The sequence below is a fragment of the Chlorocebus sabaeus genome, chromosome 12 (assembly GCF_047675955.1).
Source record: "Chlorocebus sabaeus isolate Y175 chromosome 12, mChlSab1.0.hap1, whole genome shotgun sequence".
NCBI lineage: Eukaryota > Metazoa > Chordata > Mammalia > Primates > Cercopithecidae > Chlorocebus > Chlorocebus sabaeus.
In genome coordinates this window covers 110,222,642-110,249,455 of record NC_132915.1, presented here as the reverse complement: position 1 = coordinate 110,249,455, position 26,814 = coordinate 110,222,642, and the positions used below count along the sequence as shown (strand labels likewise).

The window sequence follows — 26,814 nt, the reverse complement described above, 5'->3', positions numbered from 1 at the left end:
GACAACAGACCAGTTTTAATGCAGATGCAGACCTCCCTGAGTCTCAGTCTCCTCATCTGTAAAATGGGCGATAAAGGACCACCATCCCGCTAGAATGATTATTGGATCTGACCAGCTAATGGGTCCTTGGTGAGCTGGTGTGTAGAGTTGTGTAGGTGACACTGATGTGTGCAGGAATAAGGGGTCAAGGCCAGATGCTAAGTTCCACCTGCTTGCTTGTTTTTGGAAGAGATGCCTCCGGAAGTGAGGGTTGCCACCTAAGCAGCAGTGACTGTCCTTGGGGACCCCGGACACCTTGGAAGGCTTCGTGGACTCCCTGCTGCTTGATGGGAAAGCACGGCCCTTTGAGAGGTGTCAGCAGTCAGAGGGCACCTAAGGGCGTTTCCTAGACATTCGTTCATTTGTTCATTCATTAATTCATTGGTTCATTTGTTCGTCTACCAGATACTGAGCCCCTGCGATGGACATTGTCCAGGGTATTTGGGGCCCAGAGGGAGCAAACGGCCTCACCTCCTGTCCCCGTGAGCCCTTGGCCAGCCTGTCACCCCAGGGTCACCTGTTTATCTACCTGATGGGCCCCAAATTTGATCCGTTCCGCCAAGCCGCATCTGTTGAATAGTAACCAAGCTATTTTAAGTGGCTTTTGGAATGAGCTTGGCATGAATAAAACAGGAAATTAATTTGTTTCCCCCATTTTTTATTGATCAAAGACATCCTCAGCTGCCAGTCAGAGCTTCTGATGAGCACGGCGCAGCAGCATGGCCCCAGGGAGTCAGTGCCACTCCAGCCGGAAGCAGAGCAGCCGGGCGTGCAGTCGGTCTCTGCTAAGTGCAGTGTTAGTAACCCTTGTTGAAGTATTTCAAGAAATCGCACTATGTCTGTGGGTACTTCCTGGAGCCTTTGCTGCAGAGCGTGGAGGCCGCACATGGAGACCCCGACTTGCTCAGAAAGACCCAGGGCTTGAAAAGAGCGTGCCTGTTCTCCTGAGGCCCAGAAGCTGTGGTGCCCTGTTTCTTTGGGGGGTGTAGTGCCCAGGTTCCCTTTTGCAGCAAGGGGCACATGGGGCGGGGGTCTTCACCTCCCGGTGGCTGGGCTGCTCTGGCCATGAGCAAAGAGCCTGAGGCCGGGCCCTAGAAGTCCCTTGTCGGCCTGTGTCCCTCCCCTAGTCCCTGGCACCTGCCTTGAGGAGCTCTGCTGCAAACTAAAGGCCAGCGGGGTGGTGAGCTAACAGCTCCTGGATGGGACCATGGTGATGCAGGGCCCAGGTTCTTGTGCAGTGTGGCTGCTCCTCAGCTCCAGCCAACTGTGTCCCCCCAACCCCCCTGCTGGCTCTTCCAGTGACCAATGTCTCAGGGGATTTCTGGACTTCCCCAGTGAGATGGCCTCAGTACAGTCTCTTTTTATTTTGAGTGAGAGTTCCAGCATTGTGGAAATCAGAGGGCAGGGTTCTCCTTGCCCGTTTTACAGATTGAGAAACTGAGGCACAGAGAAGCTGTGTGGCTGTTGAGGAGGAGCAGGCCTGGGTTGTCCCCACCTGGATGGAGCACCTGCTGTGGGGTCTGCGCTGGAATGTGCCTGTGTGCAAGAGGCCGGGTGGGGGAGGTGGGACTGTGTGGGACAGGAGTGGGTGGTTCAGGGATGCCAGCCAGAGGCCTGGGAGGAGCCCTGCCTGTTGGTGACAATCTACATAGATGGGGAAGGTTGGGCCAGGCGATCTGGAGACCCCAGCTTGGGGCTTTCCCTGTTGGACCCCACCCCCAGCTGAGTGTCACTCCTGGGACTAAGGACACCCGGGCCTCTGAGCTTCCTGGTGGGGCAGCCAAAGGGATTTTCCCAGGGATGGGCCTGCCAGAGGCTGGGGGCATCCTGAGAGGGATCAGGCCTGGGTTCAGATTGCGCGTCGCCTGCCTTCTGGTGCCTCCTTTTCCACATCTGCAAACGGGGGCTCAAAATACAAGTTGTTTGTGGGGATGGAGCAAATGTGGATGTGAAAGTGCTAGCGGGCTGTGAAACGGTGTATATGTGCTAGTTAGTTATTGTATGCCGATCAGCCAGTTCAGCCCCCTCGTCTCTGGCCCCATTCCCAAGCCTTGGTTTCTGTGGGTGGGGCCTGCCCCTCAAGCCCAAAGGCTGGGCTCCTACACTCAGCGCCTCCCCATCTCCTCTGAACAGACTCTTTCCTCAAAGTACTGTTGTCATCTTAAAAAAGGAAAAAAATAATGGGATTTCCCTGCCCAGAAACCCACAGGTGGGATAAAGGCCAGCAGTGTGGCCTTGGGGGTCAAACCATCCCAGATCTGTTGTTAGCTCGGTTACATCCTTGCTAGTGACCTTGGTCAGGCCAGGTGACCTCCTGAAACCTCAGTTTCCTCATCTGTAAATTAGGAATTGCTGCAGTGACTCAAGGGAGCTCTTAGCTCAGCGCCTGGCCTTCTGGAAAACCTGGCGACCGTGGAGCGCCTGTAATCGCTGTGAGTCAGCGCACCGAGATGCGCAGCCAGTCGTGGCCGGAAGGACCTGGAGCTCTGTGCCAGAGCCTCACTGTGCGGATGAGGAGACTTGCCTGAGCTCTCCTGGGAGGAGGGAGCAGCGAGGGTCACCTCCCATAAAGGTCAGCCCGGCCCCACCCTCTTCCTGCATGGTCCAGCTGGGGCTGGGGAGTCAGCTCCTGAGACTATGTGGCACCTGCCTTGAAGATGCAGGCCTTGTGCCACCATCCTTGGCAAGACAGGACTTTCTCACATCTCCTTAGGCAGGGGCCTGCTGCCCTTTCGCATCCCGACCACTCCTTTTGTCCCGGAATCCTGGGCCTACTCACGAGCTCACTGCTTGGAGCCTTGGTTGTCTGTCTGTGCAATGGGCCCGTGCACACCTCGCAGGCTCTGCAGGTGGTAAGTGAGTTGGCTGTTGGTGCACGTTGGCGTCCACCCTGCCTGTGGTCATCATCAAGCTCTGCCATTACTCCATCCCCATCGCCCAGGGGTCGATGCCCAAGCCACCTGTGTCCAAACTGCAACTCCCCAGCTGAGGCCTGCTGGCTGTGTGACTCAGGCAAGTGGATTTGCCTCCCCTGGCTTAGTTTCCCCTTTTGTACCCCTCTCAGGGCATGCCAGCTAGATGCCAGCTCTGGAGGGCGGGGCAGGCCTGTCCTGTGTCCCACTCCAGCACTGCCAGTGACCCGTTGCCTGTAAGGGGCAGTGGAAGGGCTCACATAGGCTGAAGCGCACCCCTGCTCTTGGTGAACTGCTGTGGGTTCTGCAGGGCAGACAGGCCTGTCCCTGCCGTTATGTCCCCATCACAGTAGATTGTTTCAGAGACCCTAAAGAGACGTGACCGTCCTGTGAGCATATGAGTGTGGCCGGTGAAACTTGCCCTCCAGGGTGCCCTCGGGCCTCATCTGTGGCTCAGACCCTGGGTCCTGGCTCTGGGGTCTTGGCTCTCTGGCCCTGCCCTGCCTCTCCTGTCTGTGACGCCCCGCCCTGGCGCCTTGCAAGAGCTGAAGGACCGTGCAGCTGAGCCTGGGGAGGTGGGCGGCAGGGCATGGAGCCTGTGTCACCACACTAATCCGATTTCAGCCTGATTAGATCTGCGGCTGCCGATGAATGGGCTGGAGAGAAAGGGGCTGACGTTTCCAGAGCACAGTATACGCCGCCTCTCATTGCAGCGGCAGAACCTGGACAAGGGATTCTTGGGGCCCAGGGGCAGGAGCCCTCCCTGCAGTCTGGGGCTGTGGAGAGTTCGGGAGCTGGGGTAGCCCATGCCCCCTCAGAGTGCCCTAAGCAAACACAGTGGGGACCGCATAGCCGCCAGCCTGGAGGAGAGGCCACTTAACCCTGGGACCCTTGTCACAGGGCTTGTTTTCTGGTGACAGACCCTTGCTGTGGCCGCTCAGCTGGACTTACAGTCCAGGATGCTGGGGCAAGCAGTGGCTGCCTTTGTGAGGGGGGGTCCCGAAGGCCAGGTTGGATCAATGAGAGAGAATGCCCCTTGCCCCTGCAGCCACAGGTGACAGCTGAAGCCAGCCCCCACAGCTTGAGCATGGACAGGGGAGTTTTCACCTGGCGCTGACCACCATCTGGGCCTCCCTTGCCCACTGTCCCTCGGCCTGTGTCCTCAATGGGCGCCTGTGGCTAAGACGCACTTGCGGCAACCTCAGCCTTGGGTCCAGTCCCTGCCAACCGTCGGGGTCTCTATCTAGAACCTGTACCTTGAGGCTCTGATTGGCTCCAGAGCGACCACAGACCTTGCAAACTGGGCCACTGAGGAAAGGGGCTCAGGGACGGCAGGAGGGACCCGTTGCCTGCTCACACACCTGTCCTCTCAGAGGGCCTTTGCCCTGGCCGATGCCGACATGGCTTCATTCTTGGCGCTGCTGCCCTCTGATCAGGTGCCCATGTCCTTAACTCTGTGCCTCAGTTTCCCTTCGTGGAAAATGGGATGAACTGTAGAAAGCACAGGAGACGCTCACTGAAGGGGGACCGGGCCCTGTGCGGCCTCCCTCGAGGTGGAGGCTGACGTGGTGCCCAGGCTTCGTCCCGGTCTCTGTCATCCCTGTCCATATGGTCCCTGTTCCTGCCATCTGCATCAGCCTGTGTGGCTCAGTTTTGCAGAGACCACCCTGGGTTGGGCCCAGAGCTGCACCAGGAGGACTTCTTAAAGGTTAGGGTGACCAGAGTGGCCACGGGTGGAGCCGGGTCAGGCACAGCAATTGCTGGGTCCACGGGAAAGGGGTGCTCTGGCCCCATCCTGCGCCCGAAAGGAAGCCTGGGCCTGGCCGGCTGTGATTATGGTTGGGATCTGTGTAATTAACTCTAAACTTGGGAGGCTGAGGAAGAATGAAAATAAATGCTTCGTGGAAATTACAGACGAGCCATATGCAAAAAATAGTCGCGCCGGGCTGGAAGCCGCAGCGCACGCGGCAGTACAGACGAGCGAGAGGGTGCAGCCCCTTCCCCGGCGCAGGCCTGCTCCCAGCTCCAGCGTCTGGCGCTGCCCTCACCAAACGCCATGGACGTGGTGGCTTTAAGCAGCAGAACCTTCTTGTTCCTAGGGCTGCAGACCAGAAGCCTGAATCAATTGTGTGCGGCAGCAACAGTTCCTTCTGGGACCTCCAGGGAGAACCCGTCCCACACCCTCTCCCGCTTCTGTCGGCAGTGGCCACCCTTGGTGTGGCGCACAGCTGTGTCACTCCCAGTCGCTAAGGAAAGGGGCCCGTCGTCATATGCCCTCCTCGTGGGTCTGTGTCTCCATGTCTCTATGTCTCTCTTCTAATTAATCTTTTTATTGTGGTAAAATACACATAGCATCAAACTCGGCATCTTCTCCAGTTTTTCTCTAGGCCACTGTCCAGTAGCATCAAACACGTTCACTTTGGTGGCAGGCGCCACCACCACCATCCACAGGACTCTCTCGTCTTCCCAAGCGAGAGCTCTGTTCCCCACAAAACCACAACACCCTGTCGCCCACCCCTTCGAGGGCGCCCGCCATTCTGCTTTCTCTCTCTGTGGATCTGACGACTCCGGGGGCCTCATGAAAGTGGAACCATGGCTGGGCACGGTGGCTCATGCCTGTAATCCCAGCACTTTGGGAGGCCGAGGCAGGCGGATCACCTGAGGTCGAGAGTTGGAGACCAGCCTGACCAACATGGAGAAACCTCGTCTCTACTACAAATACAAAAATTAGCCAGGCTTGGTGGTAGCACATGCCTGTAATCCCAGCTACTCAGGAAGCTCAGGCAGGAGAATTACTTGAACCCAGGAGGCAGAGGTTGTGGTGAGCCGAGATTGCGCCATTACACTCCAGCCTGGGCAACAAGGGTGAAATTCCGTCTCAAAAAAGAAAAAAAAGAATCACACAGGATTTGTCCTTTCGTGTCTATATTCTTCAGAATTAACAGGTTGTGAAAAACAAAGATCTTGGAGTGTTTTAGATCCATGTTGTCTAAACTAGCAGTTACTAGCCACATGTAGCTTTAAAATTTAATTTAAAATTAGCAATCCAGTTTTTCAGTAGTCACCTTTTTTTTTTTTTTGAGACAGAGTCTTGCTCTGTCACCCAGGCTGGAGTGCAGTGGTGCGATCTCAGCTTACTGCAACCTCCACCTCCTGGGTTCAAGCGATTCTCTTGCCACAGCCTCCCGAGTAGCTGGGACTACAGGCATGTGCTACCGTGCCTGGGTAATTTTTGTATTTTTAGTAGAGACGAGGTTTCACCATGTTGGGAAGGCTAGTCTTGAACTCCTGACCTCAGGTGATCCTCCTGCCTCGGCCTCCCAAAGTGCTGAGGTTACAGGTGTGAGCCACCGCGCCCAACTGGACTAGCTGCATTTCAACTGTTTGGCGGGCACAGGCATCTAGTGGCTGCCCCACTGGACGGCACGTGGATAGAACATTCCTATCATTCCAGAAAATCCTATTGGAGAAGATTGTACCAGATTAATGGAGACTGAAGAGGCATGGCGGCATACACTGTGTGATCCCAGATTGGAGTGTGGGCCAGTTTTTTTTTTTTTCTTTTAACTATAAAGGACATTTTGGTTGTCCTTTATGTATTAAGGAAATGCAAGTAAGGTCTATAGATAAGATAACCGTGTGGGGTCCATGTTAGTTTCCTGGTTTTGCCATAGGTACTGTGATTATGGAAGAGGATGTCCTTGTTCTTTTTTTTTTTTTTGAGACGGAGTCTCGCTCTGTTGCCCAGGCTGGAGTGCAGTGGCCAGATCTCAGCTCACTGCAAGCTCCGCCTCCTGGGTTTACGCCATTCTCCTGCCTCAGCCTCCCGAGTAACTGAGACTACAGGCGCCCGCCACCTCACCTGGCTAGTTTTTTGTATTTTTGAGTAGAGACGGGGTTTCACCGGGTTAGCCAGGATGGTCTCGATCTCCTGACCTCGTGATCCGCCCGTCTCGGCCTCCCAAAGTGCTGGGATTACAGGCTTGAGCCACCGCGCCCGGCCGTCCTTGTTCTTAGGAAATACACACTCAGGTATTTAGGGATGAAGGAGTATCATTACTGCAGTTCATCTCGAGTGTTCAGAAACACACACACACACACACACACACACACACGGACAGAGAGGGACTGTAGGATAAAACAAATGAGTCTGTTGTCTATGAACAGCCTCGGACCCCTGCCAGGATGGGAGGAGTGGCCTGAGGCAGAGGGGCCTGGGGTGAGCACTGCCTGCTGTGAGGCAGAGGAAGGGGCCGGCAGGGGCGTGTGTCCTGGCTGGGGGACCCTGCGCTCCCAGGGCATTCTCAGTGCTGCTTGCTTCACGCTCTTAGGCTCTGATTCTGACCTGCACTATTTCTAAATCTGTCCATTCCCCTCAATTTCCAGTGAGCAGGGCGGGCTCTGTGAATTTCTCTTGGAGCTGGGTAGTTTGTCCGTAGGGGACGGTTATTGATGAGGATGACAAAGCCGGGCTCTTCTTGGGCCGTGTGTGCCGCGGCCTCCCCTTGTGAATCCCGGTGCGGAGCTGGACTGGGGGGCTGATGGCTCCCACACCCCACTGCCCACGGTGGTCATCAGGGCACATGATTAACCCCGTGAGGCAGGTGGCGGTGGGAAACCAGGCCTGGTCTAACCACTCTCCCTGGTCTCCCTGCTGGAGTCAGCAGACAGGGTTCCAACCTGGGCCTGAGTGACTCCAGAGCCTGCCTCCCAGGCCACCTCACCTTCTGCCTTGTAAGTTTCTTTACCAGCTGTTTCTCCACGAGGACTGGGCAGATGGCCATTCCGCCCTGCCAAGCCTGCTGCCCCCGTGGCACGTCAGGTGTGGCGAGGGCCGAGAGCTCACTGGTTGGCAGTGGGCAGAGAGGAGATGGCCCGCGCGTTGATTTGGGATTTCTGGCTTTTGTGCTCCCTCCACCCTTCCACTGTGGTTGGCACCTGCCACTCTCTGGGTCTTCTGTGGCTTCCTGGGGGTGGCCCCTGGCTGTTGGCTTTGTCACCCGTGAGTAGGAAGGATGCGTTGGTGTTGTCAGAAGCCTCGTGTGTGCGCACGCCTGTGCACGTGCCCACGTGAGCATGCGCCAGCCATTCTTGTTGACTCAAGGCTGCCATATTCTGCTCCGGCCGTGACTGTCGGCCTTGACATGTGCTGGGTGCGCTTGGGAGGGCTGTGTTGGATGGCATGGAGGGTGCTGCCTTGCCGCCCTGACCAACCGTTATGGGGAGTGGCGTGTCTTCTGAATGCAAAAGCCTTGGGAATTTTGCAGCTGTGTGAAGAGGAGGCCGGGGGCAGTGGTGGTTACACACTCGGATGTGGGGCTGGGCTGTCTGCTTCCATCCAGGCCTGGCTTCCCACCCCCCAGCCTTGGGATGGGGGGTTTCGTCGTCTCTCTGAGCCCATTTCCTCCTTGAGAAAACAGGAATGAGCTTGGATGTGCTGGCGCACGGAAGCCAAAGCTTACTGCTGTTGCTGTTATGGTTTTTACAGAGCTTACAGTTTTAATAAGTTTTTCCTTACCCTTTGTTTTCTCTCTCTAGTTCCTGTGTTTGAAGAACATACGCACCTTCCTGAAAGTCTGCCATGATAAATTCGGATTAAGGAACAGCGAGCTGTTTGACCCCTTTGACCTCTTCGATGTGCGAGACTTTGGAAAGGTGAGCAGTCACTTTCTCCAGCCCCGGTTGCCCAGCCGTGGTGGCCGATTTGCCAGCTCAGTGGCAGGTGGGGCAGATCCGTGGAGCAGCCTGATTGACTCCAGCACGGAGCCAGTGGATTTCTGCACCCTCGTGTCCAGGAGGTGCAGGCAGGTTGTGTTACAAACAGGAAGGTGTGGAAGCCGGATTTGTGTGTATCAGGACTGGGACAGGGGGATGGCCCGTTTCTCTCTCCAGTCAGGGTGAGGCCAGCCGTGGTGAATTCAGGCGGGTGGGGGAAGAGCAGAGTGCAGACAACCCTGGCCCTTCGGTTCTAGCCAGAGGACCCTGAGCATTTACCTCCTGCCCCGAATCTCTACTCTTCCTCTGAGAATGGGCCGAAGTCAGCACCACCTCTTAAGGGGTTGGGGAGATGAGGCGGGAAAAACGTCTACTATGTGCTCTGTGAATGGATTCTCTCGGTTATCCTGGGACAAGCAGAGCTGTTTCTGACTCCGGGCAGGTGTTGGGCAAAGAGGGGGTGATTCTCCAGTGGTGACCCTGGGAAGTGTCTCTGTGTTCTCAGGAAGCCTCACATGGCACCAGTCCTACAGGAGCCCGGCTGATGCAGATGACGGGACCCTGAGGCTGGTGGGTGCGAAGGCCCCGGGAGGCTGTAGTTCATTGGTGGCCTCCTGGTTGTCATGCGCGTCTGTGTGAAGAGACCACCAAACAGGCTTTGTGTGAGCAATAAAGCTTTTTAATCACCTGGGTGCAGGCGGGCTGAGTCCGAAAAGAGAGTCAGCGAAGGGAGATGGGGTGGGGCCGTTTTATAGGATTTGGGTAGCTAAAGGAAAATTGCAGTCAAAGGGGGTTGTTCTCTGGCAGGCAGGAGTGGGGGTCACAAGCTGCGCAGTGGGGGAGTTTTCTGAGCCAGGATGAGCCAGGAGAAGGACTTCTACAAGGTAATGTCATCACTTAAGGCAAGAACCGGCCATTTTCACTTCTTTTGTGGTGGAATGTCATCGGTTAAGGCGGGGCAGGGCATTTTCACTTCTTTTGCGATTCCTCAGTTACTTAGGCCATCTGGGCCTATACGTGCAAGTCACAGGGGATGCCATGGCTTGGCTTGGGCTCAGAGGCCTGATGCTGGTGAGCCTGGGCACAGAGGGACTCAGGGGCCAGCTGCCTTCCAGAACCCAGCAACTCCACGGTTACTCTTTTTAAATGGATGGGATCAGGGCTGCGATCGCTTCCTGGTGGATCGGGGGCTGGACACCGGAGGTGCTGACAGTGACAGAGGAGGCCCCAGGCCCCCGCCTGCTGTTGGGCTGCCTCTAGGAGACACTGCTTCCTGGACCACTGGGAGAGTGGATTTCCACCTGCCGATGGGAAATAACAAGATATTTACTGCCTGGTTTATTTGCACATCATTATCAGGGACTTGGTGTCTAAGGAAATGCTCTGTGAATGCGTGATTTGTGAGGTACAGAGGGAATTCGGGTTTGCAGTGGCGCGTGCTGAGAAGTCAGTTCCAAGTGGAGCTTATGGAAGTGCTGCTCGGCCTCAGGTCAGACCTGGAACAAGGGCGTTCCCGGAGCCACTGGACCTGGCGCTCCCCTTTCTCGCTCCTGCAATTCTCCAGACGTGAGATCTGGGGACCTCTTCATGACCACATCTCTGTGTAATCATCCAGTTCTTAGAAGTTTGTCTCTCGGCTGGGCGCGGTGGCTCAAGCCTGTAATCCCAGCACTTTGGGAGGCCAAGATAGGCGGATCACGAGGTCAGGAGATCGAGACCATCCTGGCTAACATGGTGAAACCCCGTCTCTACTAAAAAATACAAAAAACTAGCCAGGCGAGGTGGCGGGCGCCTGTAGTCCCAGCTACTCGGGAGGCTGAGGCAGGAGAATGGCGGGAACCCGGGGGGGCGGAGCTTGCAGTGAGCTGAGATCCGGCCACTGCACTCCAGCCTGGGGCGACAGAGAGACTCCGTCTCAAAAAAAAAAAAAAAAAAAAAAAGAAGTTTGTCTCTCTTAAATGACTCACTGAGGGCCCCCTGCAGCAACGCACGTGCCTGGGAGTTTGATGCCTTGCTGAGGCCCATGGGTCCTGCTGTGCAGGGCTTGCCTGCTGGCCTAGAGTGAGGGAAGCTTGAATGGCCTAGGCTGGTTTCCTTTCCTGTAAGTGGCTTCTCAGTTACTACAGATTTGTTTTAAAATGGTTTGGAACTCTCTCCCACTCCTTCCTTGCAAACAGCAGAGATGAATTTGCCTGCAGGACCCTGGGTAATGGAGAGACTGATGGTTCTGGACTTAGAGAAGGACCTTTAGAACACACACACACATGCGGACACACACACACGCACGCGCGCACACACACACACTCTTGCACCCACCCCACATGTTCACACTCAGGCTCAGACACACACAGCTCACATACACACATACACTCGTTCACAGACTTACAGTCTCACACACACACATTCACACAGACACCCATGGACACACCACACGCAAACGCACATACACACACTTGAACCCGTCTTCCATATTCACACCCACGCCCAGACACACACAATTTACACACATTCACAGACATATAGTCACCCATACACATTCACACAGACATCCATGGACAGCCCCCCAGCACAGACGTATCCCACACATTCACACACACACGGTCTCACATGTACACACATACTTATACACGCAACTGGTTTTTATAATAACCGTAAAGAGAAAAATACAGGAAAGCCCTGGCCAAACCTACTTCTTGGCCAACAGTTAAAATGTAGCGTATTCGGTATATAATTTCATTTTGCTTTTAATTTGCTATGGCGGAACGCAGTGATGTAAGACGTACATAAATTTGGATTAAACTCTCATTATTCAACTCGCCAGCTGTGTGGCCAAGCAGTTTGCAAATGGGCAGCCCTTGTCATTGTCCGTGGTTTCTAGTGAGGTGGCTGCAGCTCTGAGGGCTGCAGAGGAGGGGGCTTCTCGCACCAGCCTCTGGTCTCCCCACGTCTCACTGTGGCGGTCAATGGTGGTGCTGGCCAAGCCGTGGCATTTCTTGTGAGGAGCTGGGAGTAGACGGCGGGTTTGGACCATGAGTCATGGTGTGGGGTGCTGGGAATGGAGGTGATGTCACCGTGCAGACCCCCGGGCTGAGCTGAGGAGCTCGGGTGAGGCCCACAGGAGGTGTTCGTGAAGCACAGGTCGCCACTGCTGCTGTCCCCACTGGTCGCTTGAAACCAGTCCAGACTTCCACACAGAGATGGCAGCGCCTACTGTTTTTCTCTTCATTATTTTATTTGTAAAGATGCAATGGCTCACGCCTATAATCTCAGCACTTTGGAAGGCTGAGGTGGGCGGATCGTTTGAAGTTAGGAGTTTAAAACCAGTCTGGTCAACATGGTGAAACCCTGTCTCTAATAAAAATACAAAAATCAGCCGGGTGTGGTGGTGGGCGTATGTAATCCCAGCTACTCGGGAGACTGAGGCAGGAGAGTTGCTCGAGCCCAGGAGGCGAAGGTTGGAGTGAGCAGAGGTCATACCACTGCACTTTAGCCTGAATGACAGAGTGAGACTGCCTTAAAAAAAAAAAAAAAGACGCAATGACTGCACCTTCTGGTGACAGAGCAGAAGGTGGACTTGGACCCCAGCAGGCTGGCTTTGAGTCCCAGCCCTGCCATCTCCAGGGTGCGGCCTCGGCCAAGTGATTCAGCTTCTCTAAGTCCCATTTGTAAAATGGCAGTGACACAACCACCCTCAAAGGTCCCTTTAGCGGGTCAAGCCATGTGTGCAGGGTCTCAGCACTGCACGTGCCCCGGGGCCCTGCCACTCTGCGGCCGTGCTGCTTCTGATCTCCGCATCTGAGCCACGCCCTTTGCCTCCTGGAGGCCGCGTGAATGTGGCCTGTGGTGTGTCAGGGACAGCTGGCTGGGGACCGGACCCCCTGGGACCGTGTGCTGGGTGCTGGTGCCCTTCGGAGCAATGGAGCTGGAGCCCACACTTGCCCTCCAGAGTGGGCCTGGCCTCGGCCCCGCCAGCCCCGTTCTCCGTGGCGGTGCTTTCTTCCTTCCCTGGATGTTTTTCCTACCGTGGTCAAGCTGTGGTCAGCACTTCCAAGTGGAGGCTGGCCTGGGGCCAGCGGAGGCTGGGGTGCTGGGACGTTCACCACAGTCCGGAGCCTGACAGTTCTGCTCTGCCAGTGCCTCCTGGCTTCTCCGGGACGGGTGTTCTGGAAAAACAAAACACAAGCAAAAGCCCAGCTTCTCTCTGCGGTCTGGTCCGCCCAGGTGCTCAGACTCCTGGGGACCTCTGGCTGGGCCGGGGCATTTCGTTCCAGCCCCTGCCGTGGACAGAGGGGAGGAAGGGTCCGAGCAGGCAGGGGGCTTGCCGAGGCTGCTGGTCTCTGGCCTCCCGGACTCCCAGCTTGTTGACCACAGGGAGCGGGTGTGGAGGGGTGGGGCTGGTGTGTCCCTTTCGCCACAGAGGTGAAGAGCGAATGCCCCTTTCATTTATTCGGGGCGTTTACTGAGCGTTTCCCACACGTCCAGATTCATCTTTTGTTGTTCATGAGCTCAGCCCAGTAGGGACACCCTGGCCGTTCCAAATGAGCTTGGCGGCCTCCGGCAACCTCAGACCGCAAAGAGGTGGCTGTGCGCTCACCCCCTGTTCCTCCCACCCGTGGCCTGCCCAGGAGCAGGATGGCAGCTGTTTCTCCCCAGAACACAAGGCTCTGCAGTCAGAACTGACTGTTGTCTGGGATGGGTGAGGCTGGTCAGGGGTAGTTGAGGGGTGTGGGGCTGGGGACTCCAGGGCTACCAGGGGCAGAGCTAACTCTCTTACTCCTTGTTGATCAACTCCTCGTTATAGTCATAGCATTGAGGGCTGAAAGGAGCCTGACGGACTGGCCGGCGCGTTCGTCAGGGCCCTCCAGAGACCAGAGAGAAGCAGCTGGGTAGAGGCAGACAAGAGGGGCCGACTGGGAGCATCGGCTCTTGGGACCGTGGAGGCCCGGGGGCCCCCAGCAGGCTTTCTGCGAGCTGGAGACCCAGGAATAGGGGTGACAGGGCTTGGCCCCAGTCTCAAAGCCTCAGAACCAGGGAAGCAATGGTGTGATCTTCAGTCTAAGGGCAAAGGCCTGAGAACCTGTGGGGCAAGTCTTGGAGACCAAAGGCTGGGGAGCTTGGAGTTCTGATGTCCAAGGGCAGGAGGCAAAGAGTCCCAGCTTCAGGAGAGGAAGAGGGAATCACATTTTCTCTGGCTTTTTGTTCTGTCTCAGCCCCTAGCTGCTTGGATGGTGCCGCCCACAGGAAGGGCATCTCCTCACCCGCTCACACGCCTGTCTCCTCTGGAAATACCCACACAGCCACACCCAGAAACAGTGCTTCCCTGGTTCTCCAGGTATTCCTTCATCCAGTCAAGCTGACACCTAAAATTCACCATCACAGCTGGCTGGTGTCTCTGGTTGGTTTAGGAAATGCCATTTCCCCTATTAAGGAGGTTTGTGGTGTTTCAGGTCTTGTCTAGGCTCTGGTTTGTTGTCATTCATTTTCTAAACAGCTGCCTCCCGGCTCCCCAAGTCTCTCATGTTGTGGGAGTCATTCCTGGGAAGACAAAAGCCATTCATTTATTCATTCATTCACTCCTCCATCCATGTATCCATCCATCCATCTATCCATCATCCATCCATCCATCCATCATCCATCCATCCATCCATCATCCATCCATCTACCCATCCATCCATCCATCTATCCATCATTCATCCATCCATCCATCCATCATTCATCTGTCCATCCATCTACCCATCCATCCATCCATCCATCATCCATCCATCCATCCATCATCCATCCATCCATCCATCATTCATCCATCATTTATCCATCCACCCACCAATTCACCCATCCATCCATCCATCCATCCATCCATCCACTCACCATCCATCCATCCATCAATCATTCATCCATCATTCATCCATCCATCCATCCACCCATCCGTCCATCCATCCATCATTCATCTGTCCATCCATCTACCCATCCACCCATCTGTCCATCCATCCATCCATCCACTCGCCATCCATCCATCCATCATCCATCCATCATTCATCTGTCCATCCATCTATCCATACGTCCATCCATCCTCCCATACGTCCATCCATCCATCCATCCATCCATCATTCATCCATCTGTCCATCCACCCACCACTCATTCATCCGTCCATCCATCCATCAATCATTCATCTCTCCATCCATCTACGCATCCACCCATCTGTCTATCCATCCATCCACCTACCCACTCACCATCCATCTATCCATCCATCCATCAGTCATTCATCTATCCATCCATCTACCCATCTACCCATCCGTCAGTCCATCCATCCATCTATCCATCCATCCATCATTCATCCATCCATCCATCCACCTACCCATTCACCCATCCTTCCACCCATCCATCCACCATTCATCCCTCCATCCATCCATCCATCAGTCATTCATCTATCCATCCATCTACGAATCCACCCATCTGTTCATCCATCCATCCATCCACCCACTCACCATCCATCCATCCATCCATCAATCATTCATCTATCCATCCATCTACCCATCTACCCATCTGTCCGTCCATCAATCATTCATCTATCCATCCATCTACGCATCTACCCATCTGTCCATCCATTATCCATCCACCCACTCACCATCCATCCATCATTCATCCATCCATCTACCCATCTACCCATCCGTCCATCCATCCATCTATCCATCATCCATCATTCATCCATCCATCCACCCACCCATTTACCCATCCTTCCACCCATCCATCCACCATCCATCCATCCACCTACCCATTCATCCATTCATCCATCATCCATCCATCCATCCACCCACCCATCAATCCACCCACCCATTTACCCATCCTTCCACCCATCCATCCACCATCCATCCATCCACCTACCCATTCATCCATTCATCCATCATCCATCCATCCATCCACCCACCCATCAATCCATCCATCCATCCATCCATCCACCCACCCATCCACCATTCATCTACCCGTCCATCCATTCATTCATTCATCCACCCATCTATCATTCTGTTAAACATATAATTTACCAAGTATTTAGTAAGCGCTTACTATTCTGGAGATAAAATGAAGAGACTCACATAGTCTTTGCCTCACAGGGACCCCCAGATTAGCTGCTGAGCAATTAATGGTAGGAGAGAGGAGTGAGAAAGTGAAAACTCTGGCGCTTTGGCCCCGAGGCCTGCTGGCTCTGGCCCACATTCAGCCCTGGACACTGGAGTCTTTCCTCTGTGATTTTATCATGGAAAGGATCATTCTGTGTGTTAAAGGGACACTATCGTGAATGAGGCTCTCTCCCTCTCCCAGGGATGGCCCTGTGTGGAGGCGGGGCTGGTTTGGCCAACATTTTCCCTGCTCATGGCCCTTAGCTGCTGCTTAAGGGCGGTCTCCACTCCCTGGCCCTTGGGTTTTTTCTCTTGCCTTCCCTTTGGGACAGGGGCAGAGGGTTTCCTTAACCCAGGAGGAGCGCTGGGAGGGGACCCACCCTGAGTCAGCCAGGTTCCCTCTGCTCTTGGCCCCTGGCGTCTAGGGAGACCTGGGCAGCAGCCAGATGGACCCTTGGAAACCTTCCTGGCTTCGGAGCCCTGGGAAACCCGCCAGGTGGTCCACTGCACCTGCCTTCTGGTGCCTTCTCTCATGCAGGCTCCGTGGAGCCAGGCGAGCCCTGGAGGAGGCGGGCGAGAGCAAAGCTTCCCTTCAGTCAGACCTGGATGCAAGTTGGACTCTGCAGACACTTGGTCTCATTAAGCCTTTGTTTCTGCAGGGGTCAAATGAAGCTCGAGACTGTCCCCTTGGAGGTGTTGCTGTAAAGGACTCTGAAAAAAGTGAACAGCAGGTCCTAGTCTTTTTTTTTTTTTTTGAGACGGAGTCTCGCTCTGTCGCCCAGGCTGGAGCGCAGTGGCGCGATCTTGGCTCACTGCAAGCTCTGCCTCCTGGGTTCCCGCCATTCTCCTGCCTCAGCCTCCTGAGTACCTGGGACTACAGGCGCCGCCACCACGCCCGGCTAGTTTTTTGTGTTTTTAGTAGAGACGGGGTTTCACCGTGGTCTCGATCTCCTGACCCTGTGATCTGCCCACCTCGGCCTCCCAAAGTGCTGGGATTACAGTTGTGAGCCACCGCGCCCGGCCGGGTCCTAGTCATTTTTATGAGCATTTTCTTCCTCTTCACTCACCCCACAAGTTCCAGCAGGAACTAAAGGATCCAGAAAGTTTATTCCGGAAGTGTTTCTCTTCTGGCTGCCTCTCCTGGTATTTTTTTCAAAGGGTTGCATTAAAGCGATGAGATTTTGGCTCAAATAAGTTGTGTTTGGCTTCCCGTGCTGCCCGGGGTGGGCGTGCTCAGGACCGGGTTATGGCCGAGCGTGAAGAGTGAGTCCACAGTCCTTGCTGATGGGAGCCGTGGACCCTGCTCCGTGGCCCGTAGATCCTTTCCTGTTTTCCTCTGTGCCCTGTGTCTGGGTGGTTCGTCCAGTTGCCTGGCTGGGGAGGAGTGTGGAGAAGTCCATGGGCCGCCAGCTCTGGCGGGTTTTGCCTCAGCTTGGAATCCGGTTGGGCATTTGGAGGGAGGATTCCGGTGAGGCTGCAGGGTTTCTGTGCCTTGCTTCTGAGATTCTGGTCCCTGGACTCTGCAGATCATCATAATTCTGACCGTAGGGACCCTGATCTCCTTACTGCGAGCCGGGGCTGAGCACAGGCCTGCGGGTGGGCAGGAAGGCACCCTGGCAGCACACTCACTGTTTACCGTGCGCCGTGGCGTTGCCTCTCTTATCCCCACCTAAACAACTGGTGTATGGTCACGTGGCTGTGGGTATATCTTGGGTCCTCCAACCCTCGCTGCTGTCCCTCCCCCAGGTGCCTGGTCATGGCATTGTCATTGGGATCCATCCAGCTCCTTCGCGGGGCTGTGGGCACGTGGCTTTCTCTGAGCCTGATGTCCTCGCCGGTGACGTGAGGACAGTAGTCCCGCTTCCCCTGTTGATCGGAGGCTCCTGGGCGCCGGGTCACAGGCAGCTCTTTGTGTAGGGCTGGAGCAGGGGGAGCACAGAGTGATGAGGATGCTGTGGCTGTCTCCCTTTGTGGGGACAGTCGCCATTGACAGTGTGCACTTGCACCCTAGGTCAGGGGACAAAGGGACGCACTCTTTCAGGAGGTGAGGGCAGGGAAGGCAGGCGGGCAGGAGGGAGGGAGGAGGGAGGGAAGAAAGGAGGGGAGGAGGGAAGAGGGAAGGACATGCTTCTCCTGAGCAGCACAGGGTGCTCCCTGCCTGCAGGAGGGGTGTTCTGAGGCCCCCTGGGCGCAGCTCGTTCTGGTTGTTGGAAGGAAAGCTCTGTCCTCCCTGGGTCCTGTCCCCTGCTTCTCCTCGCTGCTGTAGAGCTGCTTCAGCCTCTCCTGCCGCTGGGCTCTCTGGCTGCCCCCTGCCTGGAAGGTTCTCCCCAGAGTTGCTGGTGCCTTCCCACCCTCCTGCAGGCGCTTGCTCAGCTCTGGCCCAGCGGGGCCTGCCCTGACGGCGCCTTGTCCTGTGCAGAGACAGGTTTCGGAGTGAAGTCTGATGCTGCTTCTCTCGCTTGAGTTAAAAAGCAGTGCGCACCTTCCAATAAACGGGCTTAATTCTCCTATTTATTATTCATTAAAACATTTTGGGAGGCTCAGAGACTTCTGAAGCAGTTAAAACTGGCTCTCAGCACTGTCTGGAGGCGGCTCCATGGCTGCTTATAGATTCTCAAGTGCCAGCTGGCGACGCTGGACACACACCACTGGTCATCTGAGTGCCAGCCTCTCCTGCGGTCCCTCCCTCCCTCCTTCATGGATGTAATCACTTGTGGCTGCTGGACCTTTGCGTCCACGAGCACCTGCACCCTGCAGGGACCTTAAGAAGTGAGGAAGGAAACAGGCACAGAGAAGATGCATCTCTGCAGTACAGTGGAGCTGGGGGCATCCTCAGGTCCTGCTGATGGCAGAGGCCCCATTTTTATCTGCTCAGCTGTGCCCTCTTCTCTCTGACTACCGAGGCAACTGTTTGCACACAGCGCAGTTGGCTGTGTGGAAGGCACACGGAAGACAGTCAGGATGCCGGGAGGCAGAGAGGAGGCCGGGCGGCAGTAAAGAGGCCAAGAGGCCGTGAGGATGCTGGAGGGCAGTGAGAATGCCAGGAGCCACTGTGGTTGCCAGGAGGCAGGGTGGAGGCCAGGAGGCAGCAGGGAGGCAGGGAGGGTAGTGAAGAGGCCAGGAGGCAGTGAGGATGCTAGGAGGCAGAGAGGATGCTGGGAGGCAGAGAGGATGCTGGGAGGCAGAGAGGATGCTGGGAGGCAGAGAGGAGGCCAGGAGGCAGAGTGGAGGCTGGTGGGGCTGTCTGGGGAGAGGAAGTAAAAGGTCTGACCCTGGAGGGGAGGGCGCTGACCAGCAGTCTTTAGAGGACTCAGTGCAATGACCACCGGTGTCTGTGCTGACGGCGTCAGTTCAGACCCTGACGTTCAGACGCAGATTGTTCCCTTCAGCTGAGAATCTCAGACCACTCTGGGCCTTCTCAGGAGGCTGGGAGGAGGCAGGGAGGGCAGGGCCCTGCTGAATCAGAGCAGCTCCACTTTTATCTGTTTTTTATATGGCATTTTGCTGACATTTTGCTTGAAGAAAGGGTTCTGAAGAGGCTAAAATCATAGTTGGAAACCATCGATCCGTCACAGCTGAGGAAACTTGCCTCCTTTGAGTTGGGCCTGGGGCCACTGGTGGTGGGGACAGGCCACATCACTACATCCAGGATGATGGGAATCAGCTGTGCACCTGCTGCAGATGAGGGACAGGCAGCAGCCGTCATCCCGGTCCCTCTGGCCCTGGGTTTGTCAGCAGCTGACAGGCCTCTTGGCTTTTGCGTGCAGGCAAAGGGGCCCTTCCTCCTTGCCGGATTAAGACCCCTCCCTCACCACCTCTGTTCCCCTCCTCTTCTGCCTGGGACCCTCTTCCATCAGCCTTGGGTCCCCATGCCCCCATGGAAGCGCCTGGCATGCGCTGCCACTCTCTCCCCCTGAGCCAGGGCAGGCACCTCGAATCCATCCTGGTACCACCCACCTGTCAGCATAGCACCCCAGCACCCCAGCACCCGGCAGTCACTGGGAGCTGGCATGAGGGGGGACCCCAATTTGTCACCCCAGACTTCTCATCCGCTCCCCGGTTGTTGCCACAACCCCTGGCGTTACCCCTTCCCGCCCACAAACACCCACCCACCACTGTCCGGACTTGACCTTGAGGGGTCAGATTGGAGACTGCTGGTGCTTCTGGGGCCAGGTGAGTGGACCCGTGGAGACACCGCGGAGGGGCTGGGACAGATTGTGATGCTGAGGACCAGGCTGTCATCGGGACCCAGTTTGTCCCACAGGTTGCTTCAGGTCTCGCAACTGTTGTTTCCTCATCTGTAAAATGGGTCTAAAGATTTGCCTCCCCCATGCCGAGGGCTGCGGGAGGGAGATTCCCGATGGTGCCGCTGTGTGTCTGCTTGGGGTGGGTCTCCTGTGGAAGCTCTCGGGAGTGGTGCTGTGATTGTACCAGCCACGTTTGAGCATGTGAGTGATGGCCCTGGCAGTGGGCAGGGGTGCATCTGATGACCATTCCAGTGGCCTGGAGTACCAGCCTCACCCGGCCAGTGCGTCCTGCCCCACACCTGCCATCCACCTGCCCTGCGTCTGGGGCTGGACAAGTATATCCAGATGCCGTCTCGGCTGTCATTGATTTCTCCGTTTTACATCTGCGTTGATGAATGTGTCCCCCAGGCCCTGTGTGGCCAGGGGAGAATGCGTCAGTAACCTTGGGGTATCGATCCAGCACCCCTTATCTCCACACCCAGGCCCCGAGGCTCCACCTGTTTGTTCATTTCCTCTGCGTATTTGTTCATTAATTTGCTGAGTGCAGAAGACTTTGTGCTCACCCGAGGCCTTTCTGCCACTCGGTCTGATGACTCTCAGATGCTGATGCGGCGGTGAGTTCATTTGCACTCCCTGCCTTAATGCTGGTGGTGAGACACGCTGGTCTTTTTAGCAGCATCCACTCCGCACTAATTACTTATTAAAATGCAGTCGCTCCTTGCTGGGGAGGGGAACCGCCTCGGGCTCCCAGCAGAGCCCAGCGCAGGGGCTGTTGGCAAAGGCCTTCTGAGTTTCTGCTTGAAAACGTTTCCTCTTTTATATGCTAGCTGTTGTCATTTCAGGACATTATTCACCCACCCACTTTCCGATGAACTTGACAACCAGATATGCTGCATGTGGGCACAGGCACACACATGCACGCACACGCACACACACACGCACACACCATTTTATAACTGGTGATGGGGAAGGTTTTTCTCTGCTTCCTTTTCCAGGCAGGAGCCATGCCCATCATTACCTTCACACTGGACAAGGGTGGAGGGTGGGTCAGTTTTGGTAGCCGAGTCCCTACAGGTCTGATGAACTACGTGCCTGGAGATCAGGCTCAGCCCACTGTGCTTCATGTGAGGTGGCTGAGCCTGGCACGCCAGGCCAGGAAGCCTATGGGTCTTTGCATCAACCCTGCTCACAGGGTCCTAGGAGGCTGTGATTTCCAGACCTGAGTTCAAGCTCTGGGAGTGGCCTTGGCCCAGGAGTGGATCCCTTGATCTCCATGCCAGTGGTGTGAGGTAGGGATTCTTGCTCCTGTGCCAGGACATACGGTGCCAGGTTGGGAACTTGTACCTGCTTGAGGGTCGTTACTGTTGGCTTTTTATAGAAGGCTGGGAGCGGGGGGTGAAGGAATAGAAACCAGAGGGATAAATGCAGAGGGAAGGATTTGGGGGCTGGTTGGAGTGGGGCCGACTCCAGACAGAAAGGCAGAGGTGCAGGGGGTGAGTTGGGGTGCTGGGTGTGGGTGTGTGGCCAAGACCTCAGGAACAGTGTTTCAGCGAATGCCAGGCCCCACGGGCCACCTAACACGTGGATATCCAGTTTTCCCAGCCCCATTTGTTGAAAAGACCGTCCCATGGAATCGGGACAAGAGCCTCTGGGCTGAGCCTCTGCTGTGTTCTGTGACTGTGGGTGGCCTCCCATCTCTTCCCTGTGCCTACTACATCACTAGAGGTAGGAGCCTAATTGATGACTTGGTTAATCCTGATCGATTGGTAGTGGCTGACTGGAGGGCTCAGTTGAGAAGGGCCCCGAGGCTCAGCCATTGATTAGCGTTGTCTGCCATGGGTGTGGTGGGATGGCCTGGGTACATGTGCCAGGGGTTTCCCACTCCTGGGCTAACTGGTCTCAGGTTTTGTGTCCCCAGAGAGGGGAGAGGGCACAGTAGCTGAAGGGTGCTTTCCAGAAGCCTGCCTTGTTCTTGCCACCACTGATAAGGTAGGTCCTGATAAAAGCGTGTGTCGGGGGCACTCAGCCTGAGTAAAGCGAGGGCTGGGTGCTGGGTGGGTACCTGCAGAGGTGCCACGGGCGTCTGTGACAGGCTGCCTAGTGTCTACAGAATGACATTGATGTTTCTGAGACGGCTGAGGTTTGGGGAATTGCTATAGTTGTGGCCAGGGCTGGTGCTGGGCCTCCCCATCCCTCCGCAGTGGGGCTGTTGCCAGGAGGTGGCCGTCTCTGCTTCTGTGTCCTCTGCTCAGCTCAGCGGGTGCCAGGACATGCAGCCTCAGATTCCTGGAGCCTGGGAAGACAGGGAGCCAGGGGCCACTGCCTACTGTGCAGAGTGACAAGGACCGTGGTGGGCAGAGGCATGTTAGACAGTTGAGCTGGTCAAGGAGGGCTTCCTGGAGGAGGTGCTGGGGTTCGAGATCTGAGCTGCAGTTCACCAGGTGAAGGTGGTGGTGTGGGAGGGCTTAGGGGCAGCATGTGCAAAGGTCCAGAGGCTGGTGGCGGTGGCCTGGCCTGCTCAGGTTTAGAAGGGAGGTCTGCTTGGAGTAGGAGACTGGGAGGGGCAGGAGCTAGGGCAGTGCCAGGGAGCCCTACCAGAGAGATTTGGGGTGCTCTCCTGGGGTTTTCAGAAGGGAGACCCACGTTCTACAAAGCTGCAAACTGGGTTGTTAGAATTAGTGATAGTAACTTAGCACCTGCTGGGCTGCAAGGTGCGGCGCCCTGGGGAGTGATGCACACCTGTTGTCTCCCTTCCCTCTTAGGACTTGGCTCTGGGAGGAGGGGCCTCTGGGTGGCTGTGGTGGCAGCAGCCCACGCCTGAGGAGGCGCCAGGAGCAGAGGAGGTGTGCTCAGGCCTTACCATTGTTCCTCATTGTGCGTGGACTGGTCACTGCTCTCCTCCCTGGGCCTCCGTTTCCCCATCTGGGAATCAATCCATTTGGTTGGACTGGCTGGATGACCTCTTGGGTGGGTCTTTGTGACTTCTCTTTCCTGTGAGTCCCCACCCCGTTGGCTGAGAGCTCGCATTTTAGCTGGTCCTGGTGCAACTGGTGCATGCTTTCTTTTTCTTTTTTTTTTTTTTTTGGTCCATGTCCACAGTTAATTAAGTTTTAATTGGCTAATTGTTCCTCCCAGTGCCCCCAAGACATTAATTGTGTCTGTTGGAGCCTGACAATTTGATGTTTGCAGTAAAAAAGCCGAGCGAGACCAAGAAAGAGAAAAAAAAAAAATAGCAAAGTGTAAATAATTAATTAGAACCAAGTATCATTTCTTGGCACCCTGGAAGACCTTTCTCCAGGAGTACTGGTTTTTTGAAGGTAGATAGGAGCGGGCGGCCAGCCTGGGACCAGGCATCAGCCGTGGGGTCAGGCCTTTAGGGTTGGGGAAGGCAGTGGCTCTGGAATGACAAAGTGTGTGGCTGTGAACTTGTTGGGCTTCCCACATCCCCAGCAGCAAGGGCTATGGAGAAGCATGCAGATTCCTTGGCCACTCTGCCCTAGGGACTTCGGGGCTAGAGCCCTGGGTGATCCTTTTGATTCTCAATCTTTAAAAAAAATTATTGCGGCCAGGTGCAGTGGCTCACGCCTGTAATTCCAGCACTTTGGGAAGCCGAGGCAGGTGGATTGCCTGAGCTCAGGGGTTCGAGACCAGCCTGAGCAACATGGTGAAACCCTGTCTGTACTAAAAATACAAAAAATTAGCAGGATGTAGTGGCACCCACCTGTAATCCCAGCTACATGGGAGGCTGAGGCAGGAGAATTGCTTGAGCCCGGGAGGGAGAGGTTGCAGTGACCCAAGATTGTGCCACTGCACTCCAGCCGGGGCAATGGAGCGAGACCCTGTCTCCGGGGCGGGGCGGGGGGAGGTGGAGGGGAGATAAAATTATTGTGATAAAATAACATCACATAAAAGTGGCCATTTTAAAGTGTGCAGTTCAGCAGCATCAAACAGACTCGCAGTGTTGTACAACCATCCCCTCTGTCTTGTTCTGGAATTTTCCCCTCACCCTGAAACAAAATCCCATTTCCTCCTGCCCCATCCACCAGTTCCTGGTAACTACGAATGCATGTTCTGTTTCTATGGATTTGCCTGTTCTGGACATTTCATGTAAATGGAATCCTACAATATGTGGTCTGTAGCGTCGGCTTCTTGCACTGAGCGTGAAGTTTCAGCTTTCACCTGCTCTGTAGAGCCGCCAGTGGCTCATTCCTTTTTGTGGCTGAATCATGTTTTACTGTTGGATCGACCACAGCTTGTTCATCCATGCACCTGTCAGTGGACCCTGGGCTCTTTTCACCGTCGGCTCCTGTGAATATTCATGGTCATTTAGTCCTGAGTCCTCTGGCCCACAGCCCCCTTCCCTTCCAGGGCTCAGGAGACCATCACCACCAGGAGCCCAGGAGGTGACATTGCTCCTTGAACCCTGAAGGCTGTTGTTCTTGAGGGAAGAGCTGATGATGACCGGCCTCCTAGTGGACGTGTTCTTGTCCGAGCTCAGGGGCAGGCCTGCTGCAGCGCGGGAGGCTTGGTGTACAGATTGGAGCCGTGGGTAAGGCGAGGCTGGGGGCTGTTGTGATTAGCGCTATTGTTAACGTAACACAAATAATAAGGACTGGGCGCAGTGGTGGCTCAAGCCTGTAATCGCGGCACTTTGGGAGGCCGAGGCCAGTGGATCACTTGAGGCCAGGAGTTTGAGACCAGCCTGGCCAACGTGGCAAAATCCCATCTCTACTAAAAATACAAAAATTAGCTGGGTATGGTGGCGCATAACTGTAGTCTACCTCAGCTACTCGGGAGGCTAAGGCAGGAGGATGGCTTGAACCCAGGAGTTGGAGGTTGCAGCCAGCAGAGAAGCACCACTGCACTTCCAGCCTGGGTGACAGAGCGAGGCTGTCTCAAAAAAATAAAAATAAAAATAAATAATGCCTTCAAGACTTTGCTTTGAATTCTTTATTATTATTATTATACTTTAAGTTTTAGGGTACATGTGCACAACGTGCGGGTTTGATACATAGGTATACATGTGCCATGTTGGTTTGGTGCACCCATTAACTCGTTATTTACATTAGGTATTTCTCCTAATGCTATCCCTCCCCCAGCCCACCACCCGCCAACGGGCCATGGTGTGTCATGTTCCCCACCCTGTGTCCAAGTGATCTCATTGTTCAGTTCCCACCTATGAGTGAGAACATGCGGTGTTTGGTTTTCTGTCTTTGTAATGGTTTGCTGAGAATGATGGTTTTCAGCTTCATCCATGTCCCTGCAAGGACATTAACTCATCCTTTTTTATGGCTACATAGTATTCCATGGTATATATGTGCCGTATTTTCTTTCTTTCTTTCTTTTTTTTTTTTTTTTTTTGAGATGGAATCTTGCTCTGTTGCCCAGGCTGGAGTGCAGTGGTGTGATCTAGGCTCACTGCAAGCTCTGCCTCCTGGGTTTACTTAGCCATTCTCCTGCCTCAGCCTCCTGAGTAGCTGGGACTACAGGCACCTGCCACCATGCCTGGCTAATTTTTTTTGTATTTTTAGTAGAGACAGGGTTTCACCGTGTTAGCCAGGATGGTCTCAGTATCCTGACCTCGTGATCTGCCCGCCTCGGCCTCCCAAAGTGCTGGGATTACAGGCGTGAGCCACTGCGCCCTGCTATGTGCCATATTTTCTTAATCCTGTCTATCATTGATGGACATTTGGGTTGGTTCCAAGTCCTTGCTATTGTGAATAGTGCCACAATAATATACGTGTGCACGTGTCTTTATAGTAGCATGATTTATAATCCTTTGGGTATATACCCAGTAATGGGATGGCTGGGTCAAATGGTATTTCTAGTTCTAGATCCTTGAGGAATCGCCACACTGTCTTCCACAATGGTTGTACCAATTTACACTCCCACCGACAGTGTAAAAACCTTCCTATTTCTCCACATCCTCTCCAGCATCTATTGTTTCCTGACTTTTTAATGATCACCACTGGTGTGAGATGGTAGCTCATTGTGGTTTTGATTTGCATTTCTCTCATGACCAGTGATGATGAGCATTTTTTCATGTGTCTATTGGCTGCATTGCTTTGAATTCTTTTGGCTATATACCCAGAAGTGGAATCGGTGGATCATATCACATAGTAGTTCTATGGTTAATTTTTTGAGGAATCTCAGTACTGTTCTGTGCAGTGGCATCACCATTTTCCATGCCCACCAACTGTGAGTGGGGCTCCCATTTCTCCACATCCTCACCAACACGTGTCTTTTTGTTTGTTTGGTAATAGCCATCCTACTGCTTAGGTCTGAAGCTCATTGTGGTTTTGCTTTGTATACCCTAATGATTAGTGATGTTGAGCATCTCTTCATGGGCTCATTGACCAGGTTTACATCATCTTTGGATAAATATCTATTCAAGTCTTTTGCCCATTTTCAAATCAGATTTTGTTGTTGTTGAGTTGTAGGAGTTCTTTACATATTGTGGATATTAACCCCTTATGAGAGACACGGTTTGCAAATAGTTGCTTCTCTTCAGTAGATTGCCTTTCACCCTCTGGATGAGTTCTTTTGCTGGGCAGAAGTTTTAAAGTCTGATATAGTCTTATTTGTCTATTTTCGCTTTTGTGGCCTGGACTTCGGGGTTATATCCATAAATCATTGCCAGATCCAATGTCATGACACTTTTTCCCTGTGTTTTTGTCTACGAGTTTTATAGTTTTAGCTCTTTATGTTTAGGTCTTTGATCCATTTTGCCTTAATTTAATTTTTGTATATGGTGTAAGGTAGGGATCCACCTGCATTCTTTTACATATA

The 26,814-nt window shown here is 54.6% G+C and overlaps 1 protein-coding gene across 2 annotated transcripts in view; it reads left to right on the top strand.

Annotated features, from left to right (window-relative positions):
- Window positions 1-26,814, top strand: part of VAV2 (vav guanine nucleotide exchange factor 2) — a 235,677-nt gene that overhangs the window by 45,502 nt on the left and 163,361 nt on the right. For both annotated transcript variants that reach the window (XM_073022082.1, XM_073022081.1), the window contains exon 2: window positions 8,490-8,606. In XM_073022082.1, coding sequence (XP_072878183.1) covers window positions 8,490-8,606 — 117 coding nt within the window. The remainder of the gene's footprint in view (window positions 1-8,489; window positions 8,607-26,814) is intronic.